Here is a 23,078-nt window from a genome sequence, read left to right as displayed (position 1 = left end):
GAACGTGAGAAGCCAAACAAAGGCTTTTCACATCTGAGGCATCACGGTTGATTTGTCTAGGTCATGGTCTGAGTGGCTGATGGAGACAAATTCTCCAGCCCAGCAACACAAAGTTTAATGAAGACTTGTTCAGTTAGCCTTATTAGCAAGGAATTCTGCAGTGCCTAAGGAGGAGGGGTTGCTCTGCTTTCAATAGGACACAAAGGGTGCTAATTTCTAATCTCTGCTTCATTCTTTAAAATTCTAGCCAAATTATAAAGTATGAGAAGCTGAGAGAAAAAAAACATGCAGTTGATAAAGGCAGCCTTTGTATTCAAACTTCTGCAGAAGAAAACACAGAGTAGAAAATTACGTTGGAGGATTTTCGTTGTTCGCACCATCTTTCCTCATCACAGGAATTAAAAATTACTTTATCCTTAAAGTTCTCAACAGCCTTGCCATTCACCACAGAGAACAGAGAGATAGCATGAAACATACTGTGGCCATAGTTCATTGTTTCAGTGATTCTAGCAGTTATTTTTCAACAGAATTTGTATTTTCACCATTTTCACCACTTGTTCACTGTTTTGTACAAGTGTTGACTTGAAATTTACTTTAAAATCAACTCTACTGGCAGATTCAGCATACAACTTGGGGACCATTTCTGTATTTTCACCATAGTGTTTTCCTCTTTTTAAATATCTTCCCTTTCGATTGTATGTAGTCAACATGGAAAATGACTTTAAACACATTGCAACGCCAGCTCCACTTATATGAAAAAATACAGAATATAGCATTTTACAAAAAGAGCTGTGATATTTTGTGTTGAAGACCTTCAAAACAAAAAACTAAAGGAATATATACGGAGTGTAAAGTTCTTGCATTTTTCAGAAATATAGAGAGGAATATTTACCTCCTGATGATTACTAGGCAATTAGACTAAAAATGGCAAAAGAATTTGCTTTAATATTCATTTTGGTTAGATGACAGGCTTGGTGCGAGCCTGGCAAATCTGGCTGTACCATGTGGCTCTCTGGCCTGTTGCATGGGGACTATAGATGGTTACACTGTTAAGCATAGTGACCAGTTGCCTCCAAAACTTGTTCATTGACTTGAGTGGCATTTTCCCAATTTATGCTAATTTAAGTGGGACTAAAGTCATAGTGTTCGAGTATAGAAAATAAAGATTTATTTTTCTGGGGGGTGGCAGAATGATTTAATAAAATTTGATAAATGAAAATATCTAGAAAATTTTCATCCATAAAACTGAGTTTTAAAGATAACACACTTTTTTCATGCAATGGTAGAAATCCAGATACAAGAATCAAAGTTCTAGAGCACCATACAAAAGAGAAAATGGCTAGGGAAAAATTGCAGATTCCTGTAAGGTGTAAAAATCATCATCATTAATGAAATTTAAATGACACTGCAAGGCACTCCAGTGTAGCATTAGCTATTGCTAGAATTGATAAGTATTTTCTCAAAGAGTACCATTACTTCATTACTTTGTAACAGGGCTACTGCAATTATCCAGTCAACAAAGAGAAATTTAAGTTCTGAATTAGAATATGAAGACATTTTTCTGCATGCAGAGGGGCCTTCTGCCAAGGAAAGGGGAGTGACAGTCCCTTTACCCATTTTACCTTCCCTGCCAGATGGCAAGATGCAGCAGGTCACCCTCTAGAAACAAGTTGAAGCCACTGTCATCACAGTGCTTAAGCATTTAAGTTATTTTAAATTGCAAAGGAATAGAAGTAGAGCAGCACCCAGAAGAGGAAAATATACAGGAAGAGAGAAAATCCTAAGGTGAAGGAAGGGAAAAGGGACCTTGTGGGTTAAAGAGCTTTTAGAGCGCTGGCAGCCAGGAGGCTCAAGAGCCTCCTTGAAACTTTTCTGTAAGGCAGGGGATGGGCTGGAGCATAGGGATTAAAACTGTTCCCTATTTAACATACTAAGAAATAATTCAAACACAGAAAAAGTATAGCCTAGCCATCTGTCCTTATATTTTCTTTCTTTTCACTTCTTCCCTGGGAAAAGAAATCAAATCAAGAGGCACATGAGTTGGTTTTCCAGGTGCAGCAGGAGAAGCCTGATGGGACCTGGTCCCATGGTGTTTGACTTGAGAATGATCCAGAAATCAAGAGGTTAATCTTTGCTCACTGAAGAACTCCTCTCCCTGCCATCTAATGAGGAATGTGTTGATTTCTACTGACCTGCTTTTCCTTTTATCCAGCAGACAAGGAGCTAGTGGCTCTGGCAAAATCCTTTTCCCTTCACACCTGTTTGCTCCATTAGTTCAGGTTTGGGTTGTTCAGACATGCGAGACAAACTGGTTTTATTCTGTGGATGCAGCTGGACTGTCAATCTCAGCAGAGCACAGCTCACCCTTTAGCCCTAGCAGTCCCCCAGCCTCTGCCAGGTCTGGAGCAGCTTGGCAGGGGGACAGAGGGCAGAGCTGAAGCCTCAGTGGCAGGTGGCAGCTAGCTCCTCACAGGTACAGGGTGGCCTTGAAGGGTGAGGGCACAGCTCTGAGTGTGCCAAAGCTCTGCATTACAGCTCTAGAAACCGGCCGTGCCCAGCATCCTTTACTACAAAACTCCTGCAAAAAACACACTGCCTTAATGTGAGCACACAGAAGAAACTGCATGGCTCTTCAGCATCCAATTCTCTTGGTAATTGAATCACCTGGTGCAAGTAGATCACATTCAAGACACCTCTGCATTTCCTTAACTCCCTTGCCCTCTCCATAGCCCCCCATCAGCATCCACTGTGCATGAGTATATCCACACTGATGCACTCACATGCCTTGCCTCTGACTGCTCTGTTATTGAGAAGCCATCTGGTGTTGATGTCTTAACTACTGGAGCACTGACCTCTCCTAGCTAACCTGCCCTTGACCTTTATGGGAGATCAGTTCATCTGATGCTGTCCATTTTTGGACACATACGTGACTAATCAAGAAAACTGCTCTTCATGATGTTTCAACTATGCTATGACACATAGGCTGGTCCCTGTAATCCTGGGACACAGAAAAGCCAAAGGAGCTGAAGCTGAGTCATGTAATTTCAAACTGAGCAAAGATCGAAAGCATACTCTGCAGGGTTTGATCACATCATGGGGAAGCTCTCACAATACATCTGAAGAATTTGCGGTGGCATAGATTTTAGCAGAGATGTATGGTCTTAGCAGAGCCCTGAGAACACACCCATATTGTTAATCCATGTCACTGTGTCTTCACTGCTTTTATAGTCATGCTAATTTAAACAGAAAACTGCTCATGAGTGACACAGTCTGTATTATCCTTAAAGCCAGATTTACCCCGAAAGCCTGAGGTCTACCATCAGCAAGGACTGATCTGTGTGTACAACAACAAGTACACAGCTCTGCTGAAACCTCTTCAGCTAAGCAAGTTTTCAAATACAGCCTTTAAAGCAGCGCAGTTTGGTGGCTTTACCAAGAAAAGTATAATCTACTGATTGAGATGAAGATGCAAGATGAAGGCTGTGCAGTCCAGTCACAGCATTGCTGAAGAGACACACCAACATTCAAAGAAAGGGAACAGTGTATATGGAACTGCGTCAACAGAGTGAAATGCCTTTGTGTCTCTCCCCTCTTGGAGACGAAGAACTCAAAAGATTTGCAGGGAATCCTGCAGGTCTCCCAGGATACACCATAGTTCACACTAATAATGTGTTGCTGGAGGCAACCAAGCCTGAACAAACAAATCAGTCCGGGGGAGGAGGAGGAGTGGTGGGTTCATGAAAGCAAAGCCTCCAGTAAAGCCCCCCTACTTCTTTTATGTAAACTTTCCCACCCAGATCCTAATTCTGGCTGGCTGGTGAAGGGCCTGCTGCAGAGGAGGCTCAGCGAAGCACCCTGGGCTAACCTCGTGTCCCACTTCCTGAGCCCAGTGACTGCACTGGAGGCAGGGCTGTGCAGCCCTGAGGCACAGCAGAGCGAGGAAGCTGGCACACTGGCTGGCACACTGCCTGGTGTGACAAACACACTAACATCCCCCAGTTGTCTGCTCTGCTGAACAGACTATATGTCTCTGTACACTGTGCGCTGTCATGTGCTCCCTTTCCATCCCAAACTCTCCTGAAGACTCATGCCTACCACAAAGCATACAAATGCATGTGTAGCGGAGCCAGAATATTGCAAGCAAAAACACACAGAAATCCTTGTGCTTCCTGCACTGAATGAACATTTCCGTTGGGCTTCTCAGGAGGAGATACAAGTTTTGGCGAAGAGAATCAAAAATATTTTTGGTGCTTATGCAAGAACACTAATTTCTTTCACTTCATTAAAAACTGACACTCTTCTTACCACACATTTGCTGTAAGAATATGTATATCTCACCACCACACTCATCATTATCCAACCACATAAAAATTGTTTCAGAAAAAGAGGATTACTTTTAAATTCTAGACTTTTCTGCATGTGGATAATGGCCTAAAGCTTGGCAGCTGCCTGTGCTAGATACCTATTCTTTGTGTAGAGAAAAAGTTGTACAGATTTTTTTAGCTACTATCAGATGTCTGCACTTAATGACAGTATGGGATATATCCCATCTTTTCTAAAGACTCGCAGATCCACCAGATCAGTCTGAACATAGACTCAGAGCTACCCTGCTCCCTCTGGCCACGTCAGTGTTGCTGTGGAGAGTCATTCTCTTCATCTCACCAGAAAACAAAGAGTTTTAAAGATCCATTTTAATACAACCTGAAACCTGTGAAAGTGGCAAGTCTAAGCGTACACATTATCTGCATTTCAGATAAAAATCAAAACAGCTACTTGCTGAAACACCCACTTCAACATGTTCATTTTATATTATGAATTACCCTTTGTTAGTAACCACTGATCTTCTCTTGTCCTACACTGCTCACTTTTGGTATGGAGCACTGAAGACACCTGAGTGTTATCTGTCTGTGCTGCTCATACATTAAATTATTCCATTGCTCCAAAATCTGCCTTAAGATGTTTCATGAAACAATGCATCTTTTAACTACTATGTTTTTGAAAACAAGCAAAAAACCCTAGGCTCTGAGCCAAAAGGTGTCTATTACAGGTACCGACCCTCTCAAATGTTATTCATGCCAAGATTTCAACCAGTGAGGAAATTCCTACAGTCAGTTGGACCTCACAATCTCAGTCTACACTCAGCAAGTTTATGCCTCTTCTGAGTGCCACTGTGTATGTTTAAGTTTGAATATATAAAGGCAGCTAAAAGCAAAAACAAAAAGGTAGCCAATGATACCTGACAGCCAGTGTGGCAGATTCCTGGCTGCCCTGAACCAGAGATGGAGATTGCTTGCTCTGCCTCCAATAGCTGAATCTTACCTGCCACAGCCCTCTGGTCCTTAGCCCTGTCCTGCCAAGGGTTCTCCTGCAAACAGCAGTTCCCACACCCTTAACAGTCGAAGGATCAGAAAGCCTCTGGCTCCTGCTTTTCTCAATTTTCTTAGTCTTGCTTCTTCCCTGCAGCAGAAACAGGCCTTGGCCCTAACCTCTCTCCTTCTCCCACCCTCCACTATGAGGAGCCAAGCATGGGATGCTGTGGAGGCAGGTCCTGTATCCTCAGTGTGGTGAAGCAGAAAAAAGTAAGGAAGGGAAAAGAAGTGCAGAAAGAGTGAAAAGGAAATACTGACCACATCCACAGCTCCTTGGCACATCAGACCCCTCATCCCCATGGAGACCTTCTTCCCACCATTGGATGCCCCTGCCCAGCTCCTCTCCTCACCTTCCTCACTTGAGCAGAGCACATGATATGTGCAAATATGGTTGTGCCACTGCACTAATGTAAGTGTTGAAGATTTATTTTTTCCCTTCACTCCCAGATATTAGTTTAGTTATCATGCAGGCACTAATCAGCACGTAAATCTGACAGAAAAGGACCTTGCCCTAATCTTTGAATTTTCAAAGCAGTTTTAGCTTCATCCCTTGTCTAATATTTAAGCCACCAAAATGAGAGATATTTTTGTTTGTGACAGAGATTTCTTATTTTGTCAGTCTCACTGTTTAATTCTGCCCTACAACTAGAAGTCTTATTTAAGATAAAAGCCCAATAAAGCCAACACAGGACTAGTTGACCTGGAAAGCTGGGTCTCAATGGGTCCTACCTTTCTCAGAAATAATGGTGGTAATGTAACATCCTGGTGCAAAAGCAAACCACATATATGCATATAAAGAGCAGGGAAGTGGGGCTGTGGTGATAAAGAAACATTAGTGCATTTAGATATTGTGTCAAAGCTAATGAATATTTTGCCCCTTCTCTTTAAGAATGATGATGCAGAGCACAGCGATAAGGGTGCAGGAGGAAGGCTAGATAACTAAAAGAAGGGTGTGGAAATGGAAATTAACATTAATGAGGTAAGAAAACATTTTGGAGAGGTTACTGTGCTCAGACCAGGAGGTCTGATAAACTCCCTCCCTAAACTCTGAAAGAACTGACCTATGTAGTTACAGCTTTCATTACAAGGATTTTAAAGGAATTGGTTCAGATGGGAATGGTACCATACCACTGGAGAAGAGCATATATAGTAACCATATTTTTAAGGGGTAAAAATTGCTCTGGAAAATAAAAGGCTGACTGCAATAGTATGCAAGATTTTGGAAGGAACACTTGAAAAGTAGAAGATAATAAAGAGGATGGAAGCTAGCTTTAAAAGAGATAGTTTGTTTCAGCCAAACCTAAGAGATTTCATTGACAACAAATTTTCTAGATAAAAAATAGATGTGTCTGTATTAGAAAAAGCATTTAATGTGGTCCTAACTGGGAAGGACTTAAAATGGAGATTGATACCAATATTAAGACAGAAGTAAAAACCAAGCTAAGACAGCCATTGAATTTTAAGAGACAGGTTAGAGGAACTACAATTAAAATGTCTTTATTAACTTTACATGATTAAGACTATGTTTATCTATTTTTTAAATAATTATCATGGCATAGAAAGGAACATGCTAATGGTATTTGCTGAATACACACAATTAGGAGGAACTGGGTATATAGAAAAAATTTTGAATATCATACTGAAAGGAGTGATTCATCTTAAGTGCTGAAGCCACAGAAATGAGATGAAATGAAATAAGCAATATACAGTTCATAATAAGACATTTAAGGACAGATATATTTGTTATAAGGAAGGAACTCATTAATTACTTATGAGAGAAAGTGATCTAGTATATAGACAGTCAATTTGAATATAGTGAAAGGATACTTGCCTGATGCACTGGCACAAAAGGAAATAAGATCCCGGGATGTACCAAGGAGAGAATCCTTGAAGATGGCAACACTAATATCTTGATATCACACTATGGTGAGACCTCAGTCTGTGCACAGTTTGAGTCACCACATACCCAAAAGACTAATTCAAACAGCAACATGAGCTAAGAAAAGCTTTCTAGGGTGAGGAGGAGAATGGAGAACCAGCATACTAAAGAGCTTGTCTCATTCAGTTCAGCAAATGAAAATAGAGAGAGATAATTACACTGTATAAATATATTAAAGGGCTTACACTGGAGAGGGCAAAAAGCTATTTGAAAGACAATATTGGCACAGGAACACATGGATAGGAAATGGTCAGGAACACGTAAGTGAATCAAGCTCACAGAAATGTCTACATGAGAAAATACATCAACTCAATAAATTGTTGACCAAAGTCTGCACATAAACAGCATAATTTCTACAAAGCCTGTAATGTGCATGAGGACACAGAGCTACAGGACATGTTGACAGGATCTCTAATCTCCTTTTAGGCACTAAACTAAATGGCTAGATTTGGAGAAGAGCACACCGAGCTGCAGCTATTTGAAAATTTTGTCACGCTGTAACAGGAATAGTTGGGACACAAGAATCTTGGAAACAGTTTGAGATGCTAACCCCAGATCTGGAATTCTTCACCAAAAGTACTGAGCACTTCTAATAGTTTCAAAAAATTGAGTTCTAAGTGATTAGTTCACATCAGTCTCCTTGAGATTTACTGCAGTAGCACTAGGGTACTGGCATCCACATCACAAAACCCAGGATCACAATTCTCACTCTTGCTAATCAAGATTAGAATGAAGAAACAGTGTGATATCTCCTCTTCCTCTTGTGTAATGTGCATAGTCATAATGCAAATACCAACTTTTTTATGTTCTAAGATTAGGCAGAGTATTTTGGTTGCACATGTCAAACATAAGGACAATGAAGGCTAAATTGCTTCTAATAAGAGATGAACATGGTCATTAAGTAAGGTTCATGTCATATCTGTACTCCAGGATTATTTTGTTTAATCAAGGTTAGATAAGCTAAAAACCAGAGATGTTGAAGTAAAGACATAAAGCAGCAATCTCCCTGCAGTACTATCATTCAACTCTGCTCATTTCTGGCTTGAAAGAGCAGAGAATGTTACACTTTTCTCCTAACACCAGACTGAATAAAGGAGGCAGAAGTTCTGATAAAAATGGACCTTTATCACAACAAGTTTCTAAGTGGGCAAAGGAAAATAAATTATCAACATAAAAGCTGAACGTTTTGCTTAAATGATTCTGTACATTGTTCTTCTTTCGACAAACCTGCTTCCCATTGTATCCCACACTGTTCTTTGAGATGATGACTCTATAACTGATCCCCTATAGGCATCCATCATGACTTTTCCAATTCTTGTGCTGCATAGTCCAGTGATTGCTTGAGCCTTTCTTAGGTTTCAGATGATACCACAGTAAGAGAGAAACAAGCAAATCTATGCATTTGGGCATCATGAAATTTCTCATTCTTACTGCTGCCAGCCTTTTCACTGGCTGTTTTACACTGCCAGTTCCATTCAGTCCCTTCGTATTCAGACAGGAAATTCCACACAAAACTGGGATCTCTAATCAAGAGCACATGCAATAATTTACAGCTCCTGTTAATTGGTGCTACTGTTGAAGCCTTGCTTGCTTCTCTGCCATGTAGAATTGACAGTGGAAAATGCCAGTTCTCAGGTGGGTAACTTCGCCCAGTGGTGAATCCTGCTGTTGTTCAAGAGCTGCAGAATGGGGTCCCTGGGGTGCAACCAGCTCTGTGGGGCACCGGCTATGTTGCTGTGCATTATGAAGCTGGGGCAGTGCTGCACCATTGCTACTATATGGTTACAGTGCCATTTCTGCCTCTGCCTGCCACACGGCAGTGGCAGTTCGGGGTCACACATGTAACCTGCTATCTCCAAACGTGCAGGTGTTCTCAGAAAACAATAACATAGTGACTTCCTCGGTATCCCAGTAGTCCCAGAGATTCAGGAGAATGCCAAAGAGAACAACTGGTCAGCAAAATGAATGGTTAACATCAAACATGGTGTAGCTGCAACTTTCCCAAGCTACAAATCACAACAGCAACAACAGAACTAGCAACAACACACCTAAAATTGCTACCAGGAAACTTATGCCTATACACAGACATACACGAACATAGTTTTATTATATAATAGATAGACTCTATCATATATTCTATTAAATTTATAATAGATTATACTGTTTACGAGCTACGTGTATATATATATATATATATTTATTATATACATATTGACCATATATAATTATTTTTATTTTATATACAAGTCAATATTTACTTTTAATTTATATAAACAAAATTATTTTAGAGAAGAATGGTGAAATGCAGAAATCCAAATCAAGTTGTGAGGTATTTCTGCACAACCTCAGAGCAGATTTCAGTGCTTCCAGATCTATAATCACAGTTACAAGAAGACCTCCCCCTTGCTCCTCTGACTCGTAGATATTTGGCCTTTTTAGAAAGCTGAGACAGGCATCTGCAACAGAATGAACAAATACTTGTATTGTATCAGTAACAGAGATGTCCTGTGTTACTTATCTTGCAGAGCACAGTACAAAGGCCAAAAGTTCCTCCTTCCTTTCATGGTTATTGATCTAAGCTGAGCGACATGGAGAGGCATGTAAGAAGCTGAGGCGAGGGGCCACTTCACCAGCACCAAATACAGCTTCACACACTGTGAAACCCTAGATGTTGCAAAGTGCTTGCTGTTATAACCATGTAAACATGCCCACATTTATTGACTAGCTGCTGCAGGCTGAATAGCCCCTCGTGTGTCAAAGATGAGGATAATATCAAAGGCTTCTTGGTGCCAGAGTTTAAACTAGCATAGGCAATAAAGTGCAGCATCTTCCAGCTGCGCTTCGATAGAAAACCAAATGTTTTTCAGCTCTGCTCATGCAACATTTACTTTCACTGCTATGAACTCTGTTGCCTTTACAGGACATTGTGCTTATCCCAACTCCATCAGTTGTGAGGCTTTCTGCAGTCCCCTGCAAGGGTAAACTTTCAGTTTGGGATCATTTGGGACTCTCTCATCTTTCTCAGATATCTTCCTAGGCCATATCTTGCATAAACACATGCACTAGATAAAGCTCAAGCCCATGAGACTGTTTTACACTCAAATCTTATGCCAGTTGTGAGAAAGTTAATTCCCAGCCAATTTTACCTCCTTGGAGCCTACCAGCCCTGGACACCAAGATGTGCAATTCTCATTGCTGTGAACTGTCCCTGCATGTGCCTGCAGTTAGACCTACCTCAGGCTCTCATCTGCTCCCACACAAACCCCTGTGCCCTGAACTCTCACAGGCAATTGATGTTTAAGCATTTTGCATGCAGGATAGATTCAAGACAAGTGGTGAAATTATGGAACAGAGTATCTTGGATTCTTTTTTATGCTGTTCAGGCAATAAAAATTCACCATGGCTAAAACAGTTATTTTAACTCAGCATCTGACTGCTTAGTAGAAGTTTTCATGCTTTTCTCATCACCAAGTTTTTCTTGCTTGAAAGAGTATTAGACCCAAGCTACTTTATAGATCTGCTTCTTCACCATCACTAAGTAGATCAAACATTGATTACTTATTTTCATAGGGTTTTTCAGCAGTGAAATTAGTCTGAATTTTTTTTCTCTTCATCAGGCTTGACCTTGGAGTCAACATACTGGCTAGCAGCCAATGTGACTTCATCATGAAATAGAGCATGAGGATTCCTCTCCTTTCCTTCATGTTAAAAATACATGCCACTTCATTGCCTCGATGAAGCCTTCAAACTCCACTACAGACTGAGGTAGCCAGTCCTTTGAGAAGAGAAATAAAAATCAAATGCTTGAATCAAGTCAGGTGTCAAGAACTGAATTTCTGGAGAGAGGTGGAGAGGAAGGAGAGAAGAAAGTGGTCATTCATTTTTTTGTCCACTTATGCACTGTGAGGGTGGGATGAGGGTAGAGTGAACAGCAGAAAAGCAGCCACAACTGTACAACAGTTCCATGGCCACTAGGTTCTCAGCCCTCTCACCTCCATAAACCTTCCTGATGCCAGCAGCTGCCTCAGAGGTGGGCTCTGAGGCATCCCAGGAACAGGACAAACAGATGCACTTTGCTCATGCTGCCTTTTGTAAACTCCACATCTGGTGGTAGGAAGACTCAATATATTTCATACTTCAAGTTGGAGTACCACTAAGGTAGTGTACCTTATGTTTTAACTAATTACATAGCCTTGCCAATATTACCTACTTTTTTAGTTTTAAAAATTTATAGGTGACTGGAACGAGTTTTTGTATCTGTCTTGGTAATAAATATGTCAATTTGTGACTGACTGAGAAAGAAACAGTAAGAAGGTTGCGCACAAAGCTTTTACTGAAGTATCAACTTCACTTTTGGCCATATATAGGACATAATTCCATACTCATGCCAGGCATATACAGCTGCACTATTGCCTTTGACTTTTCTATATGATGTAAAGTTATATATGGACTGGGAATCCTTCATTCCCCTTGCTCAGATGGAGACAGCCCCAGTGACAACAGCGATCCTTTGGCAACCTATACCCAATCAACAGAACAGCAATAGCCAGCACATACTGCAGATGAAAAGTACTACACTTCATCCTAATAGACATGAGTTCATCAGAACAGAACTGATGCTCATGTTGGCACACCATGCCAGCTTGCCTATTCTACCTTTCTACCAGTGGTTTCCCAACTCAGAGGTACAGACGAGCAGAGTATTCTAAAATAAAAATAGTCAGACAGATTGTTGGTAACTATTATTTGAAGAAAGAAATGTCTCTACTTATCCAAATTTACTACTACTTCTCCACAAATCCTTTGTCTTAAGCACTAAGTCAGTACCTACTATGCTGCTGTTTATAAACCTGCCTTGATGTCCAACCCAGCTTCACTGAACCATTAAATAATACTCCTTGTAGGTGATGTATGTATATGTTTCTTATGAAATGGACATATGACCTCAGCTAGGCTTAGGAATCCATTCTCCCAAAACATATCTTATTTCACATATATTGTTACTTTCACCACCTGAGAGAAAACACATTAAATATCTCACATGCCTGAGCTATGGTGACACCGAAGAATCAATTTTCATCACCAAACTGGGTAGCTACTAACCTTCCTCAGTTTGGGTTGAACAGCTTCCAACATACTGCAGGTGCTTCCTCCTAGAGCTATGTATTTTTTTTTTTCATTTTTATGTCCTGACATGTCAGCTTTTTTTATGTGCTGTGAAAGTCAACTTTGTCATTCAGGAGTTCCCATCATCCCAATTCTGCATGACATGAGTGGCACCACTCTGCTTTATTTCTCCTGCTTCAGAGATTACCTAGAGTACAGCTGAGGAGCAATGAGCTACAATGCCATGTAGCACATTTTCCCATCTGAATGTAGCCCTACATGGTCAGATATAGGACCCTTAAATGGTTGAAATCTGCTACTGAACCACCCTCTGCCATCTCCTACACCCTCTCTGCATTACTGTACAATAACAGTGCAAAGCACAGTACAAAGAATGCATGTAAGAATGCAGTAAATGATCTGTGTCTTGGCACTCACTGAAACAGCGAGGGGCACGAAGAGCTGGACCTGCCTCACCTGAATACACCGTCAAGTTAAGAAAATTTCTGCATGGAAGTTCAGGAAAGGCATCCAGCTTCCCCCACAATATACTGAAAACTAGCTCCTAGACCAGGTTAAGCTGATGTGATATGTGAAAACCAGAAATGCTCCAAGTCCACCAACAGGTACATAGTTGCATTTGGCTCTTACTTCAGAAGCCTGCACGTATCAGTGGTGTGTAAAATCCAAGTGTGATTTTTTGGAAAGTGGAGTAGAAAAAAGCTTTAGCCTAATCCTTGAGTTTGTTCTGCTTTGGATCCATTCTCCGTGGCTCAATTCTGAGCAGTGAGTTTGAGTAGCATTAAAAAGATAGAGATGGAAGCTTGAACACTTCCCTCTTACCAGCTGAATCTGCTGCAGATGTTCTACCACTGGTCAAGTCCTCAGTATTAATTGACTGCAGATCTGTGTAGGAGGGAGCAATGCTTGGGCTGCTGGTGTCCTCTGAGTTGGTTGTCCAGCTGCTCTCTGAGGCATGGGCTTGCCTCTCAGAAGAGTTGGAAGAGGGGGAGGTCCAGCTGGGTACTTTTGATGCAGACACTGGTTGCAGAAAACAGGTATCAGTTAGAGACATACAGAGTGATCTTCCAGAAGATCATGATTATTCCAAAGACATGCTAGATCAGACCCTACTGAGGTACTGTAAATATAAATTCCAACATCCACAGCAACAAAATTATTTTATAACAAACACACAACAATTTAACTAGGGCCTGGTACTTTGACTTTCTAGCACTACTCAGCTGTCTGCCTTAGATCCCATACTGCTGGCAAATGTATGCTTTCCTATTGTTCTAGTATTGGAGAAGCTGTGACTTTTCAGAACAAGATTTCAAGTTTCTAGCACTGCTGACAAGATCTGAATGTGTGTGTTGTGCAACACAGTGGAGTTTTTATAGTACCACAGATTTTTTTGAAGTGGTTCTATTATATTTAATTAAGCCCTACCTATCTGTGACACCCACTCAAATGCAGTCATCATCTCAGGAATTCTCCACGTGGGAGGAGGAGTATAAAAATAAACTTTAATTGACCTACTGATGTGCACTGGAATGGCTTTTGTTTCTGAACATGTGGAGTGTCCCAGTCTGAATATAACACATAACATTTCTGCTCAGTGTAGACCAAAAGTCCTGTTCTACTCATTTGCCAGACTTGCATGTCAAACAGTTAAGTCCTGCCTAATCAACATCCAGAGTTCAGAACCGAAGCTTACACATCCACTGCTATGAATTTGTACTGTATACTCTTTGTATTTTATACTCTTTGCCCACGTCACTTGATACTTTGGAAGAAAATGGTAAATTAATGTTAAAGAGGATTCATCTCTCTCTACTCCATCCAAATGATGTGATGGGACACCTCTTTGTTATTGAAACATTGCTGTGTGCATAGAGGGAATATCCAAGCAGTGCTCCCTTGCTTGCTTTTTGAGATGTGTTAGTTTATTTTACATATCTGCACTGTTAGCCTAAGTAAGCAGGCACTGATAAATTTATATGTTTACAGCTATGAGCCTTTGTACTGAGCAGCTTCTGAATAGTCCTCCCTAAAGATGTGGAGCTGAAAGTCAGAGCTGTCTCCTTATTGCAGAGGGTGACAGTTGTTGTGTTAGAGACATGACCAAAACCCCACACTTCTCCCTCCAGTAACTGCACACTGTGCTGTGCTTGGTGCCTGTAGAGAAAGGATGATGAGTGTATGATTATAAACTGTCAGTCCCTCTCTCAGTCCTTTTGTTAAACATGGCATGAGGCACCTGAAAAGCCATGCTTAAAGCTTCACCTGAAATTGCTTTGACAGACAGAGCACTTTATTTGGACAAGCTGAAAAGCTGAGCTCCGTATGTGAATAACTAACAAGAGCCAAGTTTTTTTTCTCAGTGTGCTTTATATCTTGAGTTCTAGGAACTGTGGAATTATTTTACAAAAAAAAAGATCTTGGATTTGCAGTATTTCTTTTTTTGTTTAAAGTCAGCAACATGAACAAACATAAGCTAATTTAGAAACACATATGATAAAATAACTCATATACTGCCAACTAGTTTTGTGCTTTCCAAAATGAATTTTTGTCTAAGAGGGGAACCAACTGGACTAGTGTTGCCAAATACTTCTATATAGGAGCAAATTCTATTTTGAAATAATGGAATTGTTTGGGGTTTTTTTCTAAAGAAAGTCTTGTCATTGGAAAACCATAACCATAGACAGCTTTTTCTGCAACAGATGTTCTTTGAAACCTTATTACAGTCAACTTCCACCTGTGACTGTTCTAGGTTCCTCAACACTAACCCTTGGAACTAGTAAAAGTGCATTTTCCCCTATGCTGAGGCAAAAGACCATCTATCAGTCTCAAAAGGCAGGACAAGCGAAAGTCAACATCTACACATGTTTAAGGTCCCTCTTCAGATTCCTTGGACATGCTGCAGCCAAATTCTAAATGAAGTAGGGCTTTTTTTGCAGAAATTTTGAATTTGGTCTCTAATGCCAATAAATGGAGAGTTCCAGCCTCTCTGCAGCAAGAATTTCTCAGAAATCTCTTTATGTTGAAAGACCACTGCCAGAACTATTCCTAAAATGCAAATTCTGTAGCACACGTTGGCTACTGAAAATCAACATGTTGTTTCCCAAACTGAAAAATCTTTCCTTCCACATGCATTTTACTTTTCTTGACATGTTTGTTCTTAATACAATTGATTGGCCTTTAATATGCAGGTTTATCTTAAAACTTTGAGGACCCGTTCCTTGATCCCTACGCTGTATTACAATAAACCTTGTCAGCATCATTTCCCTTCCTATCATATAGGACCTCAGATTTTTCTGATTTTAGCACACCATCACCATTGGTCTAGTTTCCAGCTGCTGATCTTGTGTTGCATGTATTGCCTATTTTCAGACAGAACAGCCCAAAATAGTTAAGCTGAGATTTGCCTTACTGTTGGACAGCCTCTCAAGGGACATGGTAGGAGTCCAAGTTACTTGAGCCATTTAAAATCAGACAAAGCTCTTGGGAAGAAGTGAGGGTGGCTCTGTGTGTGTGTGTGTGGAGGATGGATAATGTAACAGATCTTGCCTTATTCTAATTTGGTGCTTTGCTGAATACCTCCTTGAATTGAAGAGTGCAGATAACACCTACAGAATATGAGATTATGAGCTGGAGGCCCACTGTGTAACAAATGCAAATGTTATGTCACCCACTGGCTGTGATCATTTACAGATTATGTAACATTTGTGATAGGAACATTCATATGAGCCTAAAAATCTCATTTTTCACTTTTGCAGTATCAGTTTGAAAAGTTTGACTAGCCTGATAATAACATAAATTTCTTCTCTTCCCAGCAAAAGGAAAACAGGGAAGAGGGCACCACAACACATAATTTCTGTGACTAAATATTTCTGTGGCCTCGCTCAACAGTTTTTGCTTCTTGGGGAAAAATATACATGATTTGGCAGCTGTGAGTTAACTATGCATAAATCCAAAATGTAGAAATATTTTGAAACAAACATTTTGCTTAGCCTGAACCTGGTAGAATGAAAATTTACAAGAACATCCTAAATAAAGATAATTTTTACTGTGAGGCTCACTATGGGTGTTTTTCATTTCTACACCTCGGGTTTTGACCTTTCTTCTCATCTTCCAAATTCTTTGCCTTTGTTTTTTCAGCCCTGTTTCTTGCTATCAGTTCCCCTGATTCCTCCTACTCCAATAATGTCTTCACTTTTCCCAGGACAACAAGGGTCCAGCATTAGCCTCAAGTTTCTTTTAAACACAGTTCCCATAGGATAACAACTTCATTCCAGTTGTCTTTATATTGCCTTTTTTTTTTAGACTGTGAGCACTTCTGGACAAGTATTTGCTTTTGAGGTAACCAATGCAAAAATACCGTAGCCCTAAAGTCAGACAAAATCTCTCTCTCCTAGGACACATCCTCTTTGCTCTCCCGGCACTCTGGAAATCCCCTTTGCAAGCCCTTTTCAAAATGTGTTTCCAGGCAGCCTGGCCATCAGCCTGGGTAATTATCGAGTCAGCTGAGCAGTTGCTTGAGTGCAGACAGACAGACAGACAATTTCCTGACAGTGCTGGAGCCCTGACAGGAATGGTACCAGGGGTGCTGAGCCTTCAGGACATTGCTCTTCACAGCTGCCTGCACAGGAAACAGATTTTAAATATCTCCATCCTTCTCACACCGCTCCTTCTGTTCAGACTTGGCCTTATACTCTTCTCCCCCCCAGTGTGGGTATCTGCTATTGTTCTTATGCAGCCTGTTTGCTACTGGAAATGAATAATTGCTGTCACCACAGGCTTTCCACTGAGTGTGTTAGCATAGCAAGGTTGTAACACAAAGTCTCCAGCTTTGCTGCCGCCCATAGAAAAAAGACTTGATCTGCAGATTAATTGAGAACAACTAGGCTGAAGTTTATCCTACCTCTTGCTGTCAAATGTCCCTCAGAGTAGAGGGCCAGAAACAAAGAGCTGTCGTCTCTTCTGTCCCACGACCTTCCCTTTAGAGGCTGTCAGCTACACTGCTCTGGCCATTTATAAATAGAGAATAGGAGTAGGACCAGCTCATAAACAAGGATTTTAAAATATCCTTAGGAAACCTCTTTAGGGTTCCTATACAGATCAAAGAATAACAGCCATGCAAGAATTACATGGAGCACATCCTGATCTGACTGCTAGGGGAATCACCCTCCTCCATGAAAGTCAGCCAGATGCTGAAAGTTAGTGTGTAAATATCCTCCCTTGGTGACACAGATCACATACAACAAGCTTCTACAAGGGTACAAATTAGTGTCTTCTTCAAAACTGCACTGCTTTTGGAAAGTCTTTTCTAATTTCCTCATCTGGATATCCTAGACCTCTGACTAAAGCCTAGCATCCCCTGTGACTTAAAACACAAACCAAGAGGCAGTGCTTTTGCTAAGCACATATCTTAAGACTAGGCCACACCCCTTTAAGGACGGGAAATCAAGTAATACATCATAAAATTAGTTTTATGGAAGTCTCCTTCTTATGACTAGCTTTATTTATGTTGAGTAAAGATTTTGTTTTTTTCATTTAAGAAGAAGGTGCATTTATGAGTTTTTCAGTTAAGAAAGACATAAGAGCATTGGGAAGGAGATATGGTGTCAGAGCAACCAACAGCCTCATTTGAAAAAGTATGTGCCTGTAGGAGTAAGCATAAGGCTCACTTAACCATGAAACTACAGAGAGAGGTAGAGCACCTCAGTTTTACAGATTTACACTCCTGGTGTAAATGCTCTTCCTTCTCTCCACATCACTAGGATGAGTAAATATTTACATCTAAGAATAAGAACCATTAAATAAATATAAAGATAAAAAGGTCAGGGAAACTTAGTTTTGCCAGAAGATTCACACACTTCTCCTGCACAAAGGTCCAACCACTGTCTCAAATGGACTAGACTGCAGCACCCATCAAAAGAACAGATGGAAAACCAGATGGGGTTTACCCAAAATCCAACCCAAAGCTGACAATCCAAGTTTTCTAACAGAAGTATTATTCATGTCACAGGGAGTATTTCATGGACTCAGTGAGTAGAGTAAAGCTATAAGTCTTTAAACTACTTCAATAACTAGCGGTCACAAAGTGGAAATATTAAGAGATAATCTCAATTTAAACATGCAAAAGTAAAGTAATGTTTTCTTGGGCAATTACTCCATAACCTCCTACACAGAAGAATTCTGTTCATACATAAAAATTAGAAGCTCATATAGCCACATCAGTTAGCATAAGGTGATGAGGCAAACCAGAGGCTTTGCATGCATGTTTAAAGTATGTCAGAAAAAACTGTCACATTTGAAGAAAAGTGCACGCAGTAATGGAATTAGGGTAAACTTCTGTTGTCTTTGTAGTTCTCCAGCTGCTAAATCATAGCATCAAAAGACAGTAGAAAGTACTGATGGGCACTGGAACACTGTTGGTCTCAACTGGCAAAAACCTTATGGGGACTATGAGCAGGTAAAGACTGCGACCACAGAGGACAGTGATCACCCTTTTTTCAGTTCCAGATTACAGAGACAAACACGGATCAGACCTTTTAGATGGCTGTTCATACCTCTACATATGAAATTCACTACTGAAAACACCTTCATGCTATTTCCCCATTAATGCACTTTGGCAGTTTCCAAAACTTAGTCAAGATATAGGTGGAGTCAATCACAGATGGCTTTCATTTTCTTTATAAAAATAAAATATTGCTAGTGCAACCCCAAGCGATAGTATGAGAGCCCTTTTTGAAACTGATGACATTAGTTGTGTTAAAATACAGTACAAACTAGTCGAAGGTCAACCTTTGAGAAACCAAAGAGCAAGGAAAAATTCTGTAAGCTCTTACTGTATTACTGGAACGGACCTTTTCTTTGTTTTTGCCTCACCTGTTTGTGGGTGGGTTGATGAAGCACTAGTCCATGAGGCGTCTTCAAACTGAACCCAAGCACTGATGGATGATGACAGATCAGTGCTAGGACACACACGGTTACCAAGCACAGCAGAATCCACCTTGGTTTGGTCAGCTGCCTCTTCCAACTGTGTGCAGAAAAGGTCTTTAAATTCTCCATCTGCATTTTGGTTCTCTTCTGGGGAGGTGTCTGAGGAATTAAAACATTTCTCCAGAGGCTCCTCAGTGCTACCTAAAATAGAGATGACACAGAAAGATTGGCAGGACTCACCATTACTTCACCGTTTTTTATTGAAATATCAAAAATTTGCCATTAACTGTAGAAAGTTCTCCTTTACCTAATGTAGTTTTTAGATTAACACTGCACATAGTTTTGCACTTGATTATAATGGGTGACATTTCCTCCATGGTCAGTTAGTTGCTGCCTTGAATTTCGAAGGACAGATCCAAAACCTGTTATAGATCTACATTAGATCACATTAGGAGAGTAATTTACCTTTTTGACCCAAATTCTCCTATTACATAGGGGTAGCAGGAGATAATTCAACCTCTGCACATACTGCTTCCACTTAGAAGCCAAGCTCTACGACGCTAGATATATGATAGTAGTTGGTCCAATTCAAACAAAGTCTCACCGGTTTCAAAGAAAATCAGACAGCTTACCTCGTGGGCTAACAGGGAGGATCAGCTCATCATTGAAGGACACCCACTCAGACTGGTGGGAGGCAATGACACTAGTCACGGATGTCATATTCGCAGCAGGCTCCTCATCTTCACTTGGGGATTATAAGGAGGAGGAAGCAGAATGGGAGAGGTACAGTGAAGATGAGCCAATGGAGGGAAACACCTCCTTTGCACTTTCTTTTCAAGTGCTGTTAAGATAAGAAAGAAGTAAATTACCTCTTCTAGAAAATTAAATGGGAGAAACTAGTGTCACCATTTTTTATAATATAGAATGCTAAACTAATGTATGTACCACAGGCACAGTACTGTCAAAGTACTACATTTGAGACAAGAATGTCACCTGTGTGGCTAGAGGAGGGCTACACTTGAGCAACTCCTTGATTTAAAGCATCTGAGAGTCTTCAAACATCCTCATGTTAAAGCAGCCCATCACTGAAACCAATGCTTTATTCCTTTCTCAAAGAGCCATGCCTCTCATAACCCCAGCAAGAGCAGTAATGAGGAGATTCTCCCAAGTTTAGCAAATTTTGATTATGATGTAACTTAATCCCCACTTCAAGATGTCAACACGTCCTTACTCATCTTGGTACTTACAATATCTGATCCCTCTCAAGAGCAAGAAATAAGCTTCATGTTTCATTATCAGTAATATGTATGTAGCTGGCTCTGGAATCAGGATGAGTTGCCAATGACTGTTATCATGGTCTTGGTATAGAGAGATGCCCTCTCAGCTAGCTGCACTTTCAACTCTGCTGCTTGACTGGAACTTCACATTTTAATTTAAAAAAAAAATTCTTAGTTCTTATCTGGAGTTAAGTATGATTTTGCTGTAGCCCAGCAAATGTTTTCACAGATGTGGCAACTTAATTTAGTATGGCCTGCAATGGTATGTACCCCATACAGATGTGGGAATCTGCAAGATGGAAGGGAACATTGCAAAGAGCTCTGGTTGTTGGCTAGTAATTGGGAGTCAGGTCCAGGGAAAGAAATTCTCTCTGACAAGCACCCATGACCACCTCAGATTTGCAAACCACTTTAAAACTCTCAGAGAACACCTCCTAGGAAACTATTTGAATTCTGTCCCCAATTAACTCAAGCATTGAAGCTCTTGTTGCCATGGTATTCAAGTACTTGAAAATACGGAAACTCAGCCTCAGCTTTTTTAAAGAGCCTTAAAGCAGCATCTCTTGTCCTGCTGTCTTTCTCCTAACTAAAGGGTTTTTCAGGGTGAAACTTCATGTTAGTGTACAAGAACAGATACTTCATTGACACTTCTCTTTACCCTACATTAATAACATTTAGGTCCAAAAAGCAGACTGATATTTAAATGCATTCAATCTTTAAGCATTTTCTGAAGGAAGCAGATCATTAAATGGCTTCCAATATGATTATTCTCCTCAGGGTCACAGTCATTTGTCTGCTGAAGGCAGGTCAGCAGTCAAGAGTGAGCTGAAAACTTCAAAAGTTTGGAAGTCACAAACCTGCCTGACACCTAGAAAGAATTCATCAATCCATGTTCATTGTCTGAAAATGAATCTTTTCAAGCAGAATTGAACACAAAATGTAGTTTCCTGCAACCACAAAAAAGGATTCCTAGAAACAATCCTGATGGTTAAGTGCAATTTGCCATAAGACTGATCCCCTCATGATAGACTTTCCTATGGCCCCCTGACCAGCCACCCTGCATATTTTTCCCTTGTTACACAAGCAATTCCCCTCTGTGGCAGGAACAGTGGCACTTGAGCCCCAATCCTGTTTCCTCCACTCCTATGGCAGGACACCTGTCCTCAAGCATTGTGGGCAGGTACATTTGCCTGCCTCTCACAATATCCATTTTGGGTGCTGTTAACAGAAACTACAGAGCTAAACATAGAGGCAAGCTAAGAGAAAAAAATAATCAGATGTTTAGGGTTACTTGGACACCATATGAGGGAAGGAGAGGATGACCTCGGCATCTTATTTTCCTTGTGTGACCAACTAAACTGTTTGTTTTGGGGTTTGTTTAAATATCTGTAACTAAATCTTCTTTTCCCAGACAACTGGATACTGACCTCTCCTTTCTCCCAGAAAAGTCCTGAAAGAAGAATGAAGTGGCAGGAAATGAAAAAAGGAAACAGTTTATCTTGTCCTTGATGCACAGAGACTGCAGTAGAACTCTTTCTTTTTTCAAGGGGAAAAAAGCTATGAAAGAAGGCAAGAAAATGGTCTGTTTCAGCTGTGCACGTATGTAGGAGAATTATGCCACTATTTTAAGATGGATTTCCTCTAGTACCCTACCATCCTGTGACAAGGGTAGTTCTAAAAACCACTTAATACCAGACAGCAAAATTAGCACTTTAAAGTGGATAGTGAGCACTATAAGCCCAGAAAAGCATGAGAATACTGTGCATTGCAGGCTATACAACTTTGCCATGACTGGAATTTTCTACAGACTTCTAAGGTTGGTAAATAAAAGAGGTTGTGTTGACTTATCAGGGTTGTTGCACCCTTTACACAAGCCACCTGAAAGAAAGGAAAGGCAGTCTGAGTAGCTAATAGCTTCAAAGATATTCAGAATAGAAGCATTTTGAGGATGCTATGTTAGGATTAAAAAAAATATGAAAAAATAAAATTTTGCATTCTCTCAACATTCACAAAAAAAACCCCAATCCCACCCCTTAAACTCAATGCCTGTACAGAATTATGAATCATGTACAGATAACTCCTGTGCAGACTATGTGGAAAAAATACAACTTTGTCCACAAATTATTTTTCACACCTCTTCACTCTCCAAAATCCTCCTTTAGAGAAAGACTTAAGCCAACCCCACAGTGAACCAAGGAGCCTCAGCTGGCACAATACCACTGTCACTGTGCTTTCAGTTAACACAATGATGCTGCAGTTTGCAGAACTACTACAAAAGTCCATGTCTCCAGAGGAACCATTTGACACTGTAGATAAACCTGAATCCTCTCTGTAGCAAAGCAATCAGGACCCATTATTTAAACACTGCAGCGCATACTCTCCAAGTGAATTTTGGAGTGTTTCTTCCTGTCTTTCAGATTTCTCAAAGATCTATGAGAT

The 23,078-nt window shown here is 40.5% G+C and overlaps 1 protein-coding gene across 4 annotated transcripts in view; it reads right to left on the bottom strand.

Annotated features, from left to right (window-relative positions):
* The window catches only part of STON2 (stonin 2), a 73,183-nt gene that overhangs the window by 36,455 nt on the left and 13,650 nt on the right, over positions 1 to 23,078 (bottom strand). For all 4 annotated transcript variants that reach the window (XR_001874593.1, XM_017813821.1, XM_017813819.1 and 1 more), the window contains exons 2-4: positions 19,995 to 20,203; positions 19,309 to 19,563; positions 13,258 to 13,455 (exon numbers count right to left, since the gene is read on the bottom strand). Coding sequence is in view for 3 of the 4 variants with exons in the window: in XM_017813821.1 (XP_017669310.1) it covers positions 13,258 to 13,455; positions 19,309 to 19,563; positions 19,995 to 20,082 (541 nt within the window). In the remaining variant the exon portion in view is untranslated. The remainder of the gene's footprint in view (positions 1 to 13,257; positions 13,456 to 19,308; positions 19,564 to 19,994; positions 20,204 to 23,078) is intronic.

Source organism: Lepidothrix coronata, unplaced genomic scaffold, assembly GCF_001604755.1.
Source record: "Lepidothrix coronata isolate B3197 unplaced genomic scaffold, Lepidothrix_coronata-1.0 Scaffold43, whole genome shotgun sequence".
Lineage (NCBI taxonomy): Eukaryota > Metazoa > Chordata > Aves > Passeriformes > Pipridae > Lepidothrix > Lepidothrix coronata.
The sequence above is the reverse complement of the archived record's forward strand: the minus strand, read 5'-3'. Positions and strand labels throughout refer to the sequence as shown.